The sequence below is a fragment of the Amphibalanus amphitrite genome, unplaced genomic scaffold, assembly GCF_019059575.1.
Source record: "Amphibalanus amphitrite isolate SeventyFive unplaced genomic scaffold, NRLGWU_Aamphi_draft 000032F_arrow, whole genome shotgun sequence".
Classification (NCBI taxonomy): Eukaryota; Metazoa; Arthropoda; class Thecostraca; order Balanomorpha; family Balanidae; genus Amphibalanus; species Amphibalanus amphitrite.
Window position 1 is genome coordinate 103,722 of NW_024881528.1, and position 10,279 is coordinate 114,000.

The 10,279-nt window shown below is 49.3% G+C and overlaps 2 protein-coding genes across 2 annotated transcripts in view; one reads left to right on the forward strand and one right to left on the reverse strand.

Moving 5' to 3' along the window:
• LOC122368565 (dynein axonemal heavy chain 10-like) overlaps positions 1-617 on the forward strand; it is a 44,800-nt gene extending 44,183 nt beyond the window's left edge. Inside the window, exon 90 of the mRNA XM_043342597.1 lies at positions 127-617. Coding sequence (XP_043198532.1) covers positions 127-273 — 147 coding nt within the window. The 3' untranslated portion in view covers positions 274-617. The remainder of the gene's footprint in view (positions 1-126) is intronic.
• LOC122368548 lies at positions 565-9,698 on the reverse strand. Its single transcript, XM_043342572.1, has 4 exons — positions 8,506-9,698; positions 1,968-2,190; positions 1,602-1,783; positions 565-1,253 (listed from the first exon to the last, which is right to left on the reverse strand). The coding sequence occupies exons 1-3, from the start codon at positions 9,393-9,395 to the stop codon at positions 1,610-1,612; spliced, it is 1,287 nt and encodes a 428-aa protein (XP_043198507.1). The 5' UTR covers positions 9,396-9,698; the 3' UTR covers positions 565-1,253; positions 1,602-1,609.
• Positions 9,699-10,279: the final 581 nt, after the last annotated feature.

The following is a 10,279-nucleotide window of genomic DNA, read 5'->3' on the forward strand; positions in this document are numbered from 1 at the left end:
AGGATAAGCTTTTCAGGGTGTATGGGTCATTTGTTTTAATTCCGTTCCATTGTTTATACTAAATAGCTGATAAGGCAGTCGCCGGTCTGTTCCTGACGGCGCGGCGCCCTCTCGCTGGGTGGACAGGACACGTTCCGCGCGCCCGTGTACGTCACCTCCGATCGGCGTAACGCCGCCGGCGTCGGCCTGACGTTCGAGGCGGACCTCTACACCAAGGAGCACCTGTCGCACTGGACGCTGCAGGGCGTCTGTCTGCTGCTCAACACCGACTAGTCGCCCGGCACGGGACCGCGCCGCCTCACTGAACAGGTGAAGCTTTGCCAGAGAGATCTGGGGCAGCGCTGGGGGATAGGGGACGGTGCTCAGTGCTCTGAGGCGTCCTCCGCTGCAGACGAGCCATGCGAGCAGCGACCTGAGATGTGATCTCGAGAACGAATCGATTCTAGTCGATCTCAGTTTTGTTGTATTGTATTGTTGTGTAGCGACTGTGTGTACAAATCATGGACCAATCTACGCTGTGAAGCCATTAACTACGACGTCCGATGATGCGTAGCAAAAGTTGTGTTTGTATTAAAATCATGTATTCATTATTCAGCAATAATATAATGTCTTATGCAGCATCATAACGTTTTTTATGCTAACAAGGGTCTACGATAATGGCCGTATTCTGTCATGCAAAAGCGCTTCTTTCGGCCAAATTACCTGGCAACCTGGTATAATCACATTTGAGCCATTTTCTAATAGGGTATGACATGAGACGACTATGGTATACGCGGTGAATCACCCGATCGGCTAAGGAATAACAATGAATGTAACTAAACAAACAATCAACATTCTACACACGGGAGGGACGGAGTGGCAATATGCCGGTACTGGACCTCGACCTGAGGCAATACAACACTGGTGTACGAATAAAAAAGTACAAACAGGCCCACAATCGCCCATAAGTCGGCGGCTGGCCCACAGTCAGAATGCCGCTGAACGGTTCAACATTTTCGAACTGCTGTGGCTGCAGCAGCCGTCACTGACCACTGCGTTCCGGTTGTAACCCTGAGAAGGTTTTGGACCTGGCGGATTCTGAGCCACTTTCCTTGCGTACACAACTCGGCGGACTCCCCGGCCGTTGAGAGTGCGGTGTCCGTTGGACTGGCTGGCTTCAGCGTGACCCCGCCCTGAGGAAGGTGCGAACCGGAGTCTGCAGATGATGCCCTTGTCGCACCGCCGATGAACCAGCTGAAGACTGAGACGTCGGCCTGTCGACATAGTGCATGGATTAGGATGGCTGATCGCCGCAACTGATTGAAAATGTCGCGGATCTGAAACTATTCTTCCATTTCTGTAACATCGGTTTTTGCTTTTTATACTGCAATCATTGAGAGAGATTGTCGCAGTTCTTCAGTTATTATGGTGCAAACTATTGGCCGAAATACCCTGTTAAAGCTTCATAAAAATTGGACAATTCAAACCGTTCCATCAATGCTCGTATGAAATAATGGCATAACTTCTATACCCATTTGCTTTTCTTGGTATTGAGGACGTTTTCAAATGTGACAAGCACATAAGACCTGTCACAAACTTCCTCGATAACAGTCAGTCCTTACCGTGGCGCCTACTCGAAGTCCGTCTGCGCGCCCCAGCCCTGTCGGCAGAAGACGCACTCCCTGCCCCGGTAGCGCTCTATGGCGGTATCGAGCAGCTGCAGCAGGCGGAGGGCCTCGGCGTTCACCAAATCGGCGCCACTCGTGTCCAGGCTACGCCGCTTGAAAAAGCCGTTCCAGCCGTCCTGTCAGCAGAGAGCAAAACCTGACGTCAGGTGGTCACCGGTACTTATCATGCAACGCTTGGTATTTAACTTTGTGATAAAATCCATGAGCAAGAGGGATGATCTTGGTGGTAGGTAATTTTGCTGAAGACTTTATATTTGTGAACGTCATGTCGCATTTTACAGCTTTGATAAATGGACTTACGCTAGCCACGGCGTTGAGGGTGACTAGCAGAATGTAGCCGATCACCGATGCCACGGCGAAGAGGTACGTCAGGAAACGCAGCACGCCGTCGAACGTGACGAAGCGCGGCCACTTGAACTTGGACCTCGTCCTCTTCTTCTTCTTCTTCTTCTTCTTCTTCTTCTTGGGGCGGCTTTTGTAGCCGTGGCCGTGGCCGCCACCACTCGAGTCGCGTGACCAGATCCTGCCGGAATACAGCGTGAGTTGACAGTCATTGGTGGTTTGCTAAGCTCAGGATTCAGACGAGGTGGCAACAGTCGCGTCGTAAATATCGGGCTTATGAAACATGGGTCACTGAAGCGTAATGCGCACTGAAGCAAGTATCAGTGGATGACCAATGACAAGATAAATCAAGTAGGATACAGTAATATGAGGCTCCCATCACAATTAAAAAAAAACTAACTGGCCGATAAGGTTGTGTCGTGTGATTTCGAGGGTATGAGCTGGCTCAGCGTGCCGCCCGGCCCGGCCCGGCCCGGCCGGCCGGTCGCCTCCTGACGGTATAATGGTGGGAGCGTGCCGCGGAGGCGGGCCGGGCGGCGATTTTGGTCCGCGGTATCTGACCCAATTAGCTCCCGATCGGGCTGATAGTGCTGTCGGCACACTTCTCCAGTGAACGATGGTCTCTTGAAAACGGCCAAAACCATAGTCAACTGACCACAGGAAGAGCATGAAAATGTAAACGAAGAGCGAGGGAAAATAGAAAGATGGAACCACAGATGGTCTAGTTTTTAGGACAGGTTGTAAAGCCGCGCCTGTATCCTTGTGAACCTGCTTTGATTTTCGTTAGTCCAAATTCGTCGAAGTGGAACACACGGTTCCAGGCCCATCTGTGGCCATCCATGCGTAACCGCATAGGTTGGCTACTACAATTGCTATTAGAGCTCTGTTTTGAGCAGTGATATCTCGCACCTTGTATTTGAGGTTTCACTGGTAACAACTTGTATGTATGAATAGAGTGAGGCTCTGCTGGAAATCCCTTTAATACCAATACGGGTACTTTTAACGGTGAGCTAGGCTCTCCTGATTCGGACAGTGGAGAGCATCACAAACGCTCTTTTAACATTTACCCTTGCCAGCCACGGACAACATCCATTGTTATCTCAGATGAGAGGAATTTTGGTCTGACGAAGCATGTTACCCCTTCACTGAAAAGAGCATTCAGCATTGTTTAATTAAAGGAACTATCCCACCTTCTAAAATGTTGTTAAAACCAGTTAAATTGTGCCCGACTTTATAGATTGGATGACCAGGAACACGGTTCTGGCATTTATTTTTCATTAAACATCTTAGGCTTCCCATATTCCAAACACAAACTTTCAAATATGCGACGTCACAGCCCAAAATTACCTCCTTCCCCAGGCCACAGTACTGTCATAAAGCTGATTCTTTTTACTCTGTAGGCACCACAACAAAGTTCAGACCAAGTTTTAAGCGATTTTTCAACGAACAAACCCATTTAAATCAGAATGACTAAACGAGGTGACGTCACACTAACGGTCGCTCCATGTTGAAGATAGGGCCTTATCGCAAGGCCCATTTTCAAATGAAGGGAACGAATTTCTTCAACACCAAGAGGCCGCGGGGGTTGCAACCTAGATAGATAGTGGTTTCTGAACCTCGCCGCAAACTTGGCTATCTCAACTCAAACCCCATGTTAAAGGTGGGATAGTCCCTTTAATCGCGCTCTATCTGGGGCATAACTGTGAACCTACATGTGACGCGAGGAGATGCCTATTGCGTGTTTTTCTTGCCACGATTACGAGTATGACTGATCTGTCATGGTTCCCAGTTGCTAAGAAGTCAAACAGTTGGGTGGCTACCCAATTATCAACATGGAACTCACTGCATCTGGCTCAATCAGGGTCTATTGTGTACCGAAGCATCCATGCAACGCTTGCGCTGAGAACCACACAGTGTCATGACATACAATTTACATTGCCTACGCCTAATAATTATCCGCACTAAAGGCTCCGAACCTTCCTCAGACGTGGTTTTGGTTTTAGATGTGTTATAAAATATATGTGGACCCGTACAAGTTACACCGTGCTGAACGCTCTTATTCCGAAGACAGCTTGTTAACGATTGTCTTCAGACATAAGTGCGACGAACCTTTGGTGTTTCAGAGCGTGACGGCCCCGTTAGTCCGAGATACATATTTGTCGGGTCGCCCGATTCCGGAGACGTTCGTCTAATTTCTTGCCTGATCCGAGTCGGACCGATGCCAAAGGTACGCGTCAACTTTGTTTATGAAACAGTCATAGACATGTTGGCTTATACATATGGCGTTTGGGTAACTGGCTGCCTAAGTCATTGCCGGAACTTGGGAAATTGGGTCATTGAAGCTGCACTGTACGTCTGTACGGGTGAAGGTTAATACTTGTGTGACGTCAACTAGCAGTCCAATCATTTACACAGTTTATTTAAGTAATCCATCGTCGTTTTCGCATATTACCTAGGTAGTTTGCAACAACCCTAGGGAGTTTGCAAACTAACTAGGAACTTTGCAAACTACCTGTTCGACCAGGTACTTTTCAAACTACCTAGGGAGTTTGCAAACTACCTGATCGTTCAGGTAGTTTGCAAACTCCCTAGGTAGTTGGCAAACTAACTTATTTCTCATACTCCCTGTAACATATATGTTACAGGGAGTATGAGAAATCAGTTAGTTTGCAAACTACCTAGGGAGTTTGCAAACTCCCTGAACGATCAGGTAGTTTGCAAACTCCCTAGGTAGTTTGCAAAGTACCTGGTCGAACAGGTAGTTTGCATACTCCCTAGGTAGTTTGCAAAGTCCCTAGTTAGTTTGCAAACTCCCTAGGGTTGTTGCAAACTACCTAGGTAAAATGCGAAAACGACGAAACAACAGCCATATACGAGTACATATGTAGATAAGACGCGATGAATTGGTTCAGAGCTCAGAATGAAGCTTGGCAGCAATGGTGCATAACGAGACGATGTAGTGTTTTGATGACGCTCTTTCGCAGCTTAGTGCGATTTAGAGCAGCTATTTATTTTTGTCTTGCTCGCAAATATCACCTTACAGATTAATGTCTGCCTTTTTTCTTGTAGTCGACAACATGTTACGTTGCCATCCACCTTCTTTCCTTGGACGTCAGCGGCCTCTCCTCCACCGGTCTGGCGTCCATCAGAAAGCGGATGACGTCGCCATGTTCGGCGTCTTCCACGACTCGAGTTATTGCCGCTCAACGCTTCCTCCCACTCCTGGAACTTCTGATCGAACAGTTCGCGAGACATCCCCACAGAACCACAGAGCAACCACAGAACAGAAATTGCGATCACTATGCTGCCTCTTCACACTCCGCTCAGCACTGATGACCCGCCTGCACTGAGCACCGTCCACCAGCCGTGACCCGACAGCGCCTTTCATCCGTATCCCACAGGCACAGACTGACCTGTCCTGTCAAGCTCGGAGCAGTCGACTGCTGGCTACCTGGATCGGGCGGAAGCGTGGCGTTGGGTTGCCTAAGATGACATCCTGATTTCTAACCCGCGCCCCGTAGGGGGGGGGGGAAACGCCCCCTGTCCTTTTCCGTCAATATCTCCTAAACGGCTGCAGATATCGCCACTAAACTTTCAGGACTTCTTCGGGCATCAATTTTACACATTGTGACCAAAAATATTTCCAGAGGCTATGATAGGTTGGCCACAAATGACGTCACAATGACGTCATGTTTTGCCATTTTCGACCAAAAAGGGGCTTTGCGAGAAGAGCTGTCAGGCCTACAGCTTTGGAGATACAGAAAAATGATAAAAAACAAAAGGTGTGGAATCGACAGTGCTACAAAACCGCTATCACATATTTTTTGAAATTTTTGATTTTTGACCCCCAAAAATGTTTTTTTATATTTTACCCAATAAATCATTTTTTTTTAATTTTGGAAAAACCGGAATATAAATGCTAGTACCTACCGTCTTCTATCAGTTCTATCTACATACCAAATTTCAGATCGATACCTCTTTTTTGGCCAAGTTATAGCGAAAAAAAAACTGTTCAAAAATGATGACGTAAAATTTGTAAGCTCAATTTCTGGCTACTTTGCTATCTGAGGTCACTGATACCAGGTCAGGTCACAGAGCAGAGGTCAGGTCACTGGGGGTCACAATATGAAAGTGTCGTGTCATACATGTTTTATGGTCCATTTTACATGACAAATGCGAATATGTGGGTCAGGCAGCCTTTGGGGCCAGCTTAGGTTACGTTCTGGTGAAGGTCAGGTCAAGATCAGGTCAAATTAGGTCAAATTTTAAAGTTGATATTTTGCATAAAATGGGTATCGATTCGATGCAGCTCGTCACGGTGAGTCTAATGGTGGTCTTTGTTTTTGACCTACGTGTTATAGAATTCCCAAAAATTGAGTTCGAAAATTTTATGTAATGATTTTTGAAATTTTTTCGCTATAACTTGGCCAAAAAAAAAGAGATATCCAACTGAAATTCGGTATGTAGATAGAAGACGGTAGTTTTTTTTCAAAACTAAAAAACATTGATTTTTTGGGGTAATATATCCAATGTCATTTTTAATTTTGGGGGATCAAAAAAAAAATCCGAGATAGCAGTTTTGTAGCCCTGTCAATTTCACACCATTTATGTTTTATCATTTTTCTGTATCTTCAAAGCTGTAGGTCTGACAGCTCTTCTCGCGAAGCTCTTTTTCGGTCGAAAATGGCAGAACATTACGTCATTCTGACGTCATTTGTGGCCAACCTATTATAGCCTCTGGAAATATTTTTGGTCACAATGTGTAAAATTGATGCCCAGAGAAGTCCTGAAAGTTTAGTGGCGATATCTGCAGCCGTTTAGGAGATATTGACGGAAAAGGACAGGGGGGGGCGTTTCGCCCCCCCCCCCCCCTACGGGGCGCGGGTTAGAAATCAGGATGTCATCTTCAGTCAACCCAACACCCCGCTTCCACCCGATCCTGGTAGCCAGCAGTCGACTGCCCTGAGCTTGAAAGGTCAGGTCAGTCTGTGCCTGTGGGATACGGATGGAAGGCACTGTCGGGTCACGGCTGGTGGACGGTGCTCAGTGCAGGCGGGTCATCAGTGCTGAGCGGAGTGTGAAGAGGCAGCATAGTGATCGCAATTTCTGTTCTGTGGTTGCTCTGTGGTTCAGTGGGGATGTCTCGCGAACTGTTCGATCAGAAGTTCCAGGAATGGGAGGAAGCGTTGAGCGGCAATAACTCGAGTCGTGGAAGACGCCGAACATGGCGACGTCATCCGCTTTCTGATGGACGCCAGACCAGTGGAGGAGAGGCCGCTGACGTCCAAGGAAAGAAGGTGGATGGCAACGTAACATGTTGTCGACTACAAGAAAAAGGCAGACATTAATCTGTAAGGTGATATTTGCGAGCAAGACAAAAATAAATAGTAAGAAGGCAGAAGCACTGAGCTGCGAAAGAGCGTCATCAAAACACCACATCGTCTCGTTATGCACCATTGCTGCCAAGCTTCATTCTGAGCTCTGAACCAATTCATCGCGTCTTATCTACATATGTACTCGTATGTGGCTGTTGTTTCGTCGTTTTCGCATTTTACCTAGGTAGTTTGCAACAACCCTAGGGAGTTTGCAAACTAACTAGGGACTTTGCAAACTACCTAGGGAGTATGCAAACTACCTGTTCGACCAGGTACTTTGCAAACTACCTAGGGAGTTTGCAAACTACCTGATCGTTCAGGGAGTTTGCAAACTCCCTAGGTAGTTTGCAAACTAACTGATTTCTCATACTCCCTGTAACATATACATTGTAAATTGTGATAACTTACGAGATACCAGTTTTCCCGGTATTCTTTAGACTGATACTCATGAGCGATTGACGCTGACTGTGCCCCGACAGTCCCGATCGGCTCTGACGTTCGACCTATCTTAGCCGTCATTCGTCCGTTCAGCTGTCAATAATCTGTCTGGGTTGATATCAGTACCGCCGGGGCTGGTCACGGCTGTCGAGCGGTCGACTGTGCCTGGAGCTCACTCACGGTGGGAAGGAACACACCGAACACGCTCGGAGCTCATGGACCATCACCCTGTGCTGCGGTCTGATCCGTCACTGTTAATGGTGATATGGACTGTCGGTCCGTGGGCCATGAAATCTATCAAACCGTCGAACATTGAAGGTTCGATTTAGTCAGACGCGGCTCGCCCCTTTCGCATGGTGTTACTGTGTAGTCGTCTGCTGTGAATATGGAATTCAACGTCTTATTCAAGCCTTACTTCTTATTTGACTCAATTCTTCTTATTCAACATAACGTTAGACGAGGTCAGAAACCCGGCCTTTACTTACGTCCGGGTATCTAACATCCTGATAGCTACTTCAGAGGAAAAGACTTATTCGGTCACCCGTCTGATGGAGCGCCCGTCCAACGTTGCAGGGCAGGTAGTGTGCTCAGTCACGGGATGATGGCTGGATCAGTCGCGGGCAATACTGGGGCAAAATGGATGTCTACCTATTGTGTCAATAACGGCCGGGTCGGAGCCTTACCTGCGTATCATGGCCTCGGCGAAGTCGAGCACTCTGGAAGACATCGACTTGCTCGTCTTCGTTTTCTTCTTACGTCTCCGTTTGGGCCGTTTGGTGGTGTGCTCATGACTATAGTCGTAGTCGTAGTAGTCGCCGTAGTCGTCCGAGTCCCTGTTGTAGGTGTTGGTCAGTCCGTGCTGGTGGCTGTCCCCCCGCGAGTAGGAGGAGTAGGTGTCCACCTCGCCGCCGTGGTGGTGGCTGTCCCCCCGCGAGTAAGACGAGTACGTGTCCACCTCCGCGCTGCCGCGGGAGCCCGTCGCCGAGCCGTAGTCGCTGTAGTCGTTCCGGGTGCGGTAGTCGTTGTTGTACAGCCGGTCGTAGCTGTCCAGCCGACCCCGGTGGCCCGTCTGACTGTAGTCCCTCCTGGCGTTCTCGCTAGCCGGACTGGTCCTGTAGTAGTCGTCGTACGCGCGGTCCAGGTTCAGGAACGACTTGTCGATGGGGATGTAGCGGTAGACGATCTGTTTGTGCGCGGCCGCGTGGGGCAGCTCCTGTTTCTGCTGGCTGGCGCCGGCAGAGGACGATGCACCGACCGCCGCGGCACCGACGGCGGCCGCCAGCAGCAGCGCCGGCAGGCCGCGCCGCGCCGACATGGCGTGCTGCCGCCGCCGCATCGGAGCGTCGAGTGGCGGCCGGCTGGACGTCCTGCGTCCTCCGTCGGTCGGCCCGGCCCCTAATTGGTCGGCCCGCCACCGTCGATGTCCCGGTTCGACGCCGGCCCGTCCCACTTGTCCTGCGGCCCGGCGCGCGCCGCGCCGCCATCCGCCGCCCGCCCGGCGTCCTACACCGTCCGGCCGCCACATACCGACCGACCGCACGCCGTCTGTCGGCCGCCGGCTGTCGGATTCCATTGTCGCTCACAGCTCATATGTCACCCGGCGGGGCCACCAGTATGGAATCACGTTACGTCCTGGCGCATTCTGGGCCATCCCGCAGCGTCATTCAGTCTGAGTGCTTTCCGGCGGTATCGTCCTTTACAATGCTGACCAAATTATTGCGAGTCGCTTGTAGCGGCGTAATGTCTGATAAGTTCCGCATCAAACCGGCCATAGGTACCATAGTCCTGGACCACGCTCAGATCGGAGAAAATGATCGGGCTATCTTCTGGCCATTCAGTCTTTTCCGCTTCCTCGGTTTCGTGCGGTCCTATTCACATCGGATCATAGTGGATCCTGTAGGTAGTGCCGGTTCAGGAAATATGTCCTGGCTTCGCCATGGCTGATCCAGCCCGGTAAACTAAAACTTATTTACAACATATCGGTTCTGTCGTGTGTAAAAGCCTGATCTGTAACTTTGAATCATTTGTTTGAATACTATCCGCCCCCCACCCCCACCCCTCATGTCTCATAAACTCTTTGTTAATCTTCCCAGTGTTATTGTGGAGTGGGGCGTTGCAGTTCCTTATCGCTGTCGCCTGCCCGGTGCTTGTGTCGTGTGGGGCGTTGCAGTCACTGGTGCGCGCAGTGCTAGTATCTTGTGCTGAGTCCTCGTAGTCTCCAGCCAGCTAGTCTATCGGAGATTGCACGTGTGATTCGTGTGTAGCTTATTTAGGATCATTATTTTTGCAAGGCGTGTTATGAGCATTCTTTGAAACGCCGATTGGATTCTCAATGTGTCATTCGAAAATTGAAAGCACAACGTTTCAGTGAAATCTAACACACTTCTTGTATTAACAGAGAAACTATGTAAAAATCGCATCAAGCATTCAATCAGGAAACGCTCCGTAAACGTTTCC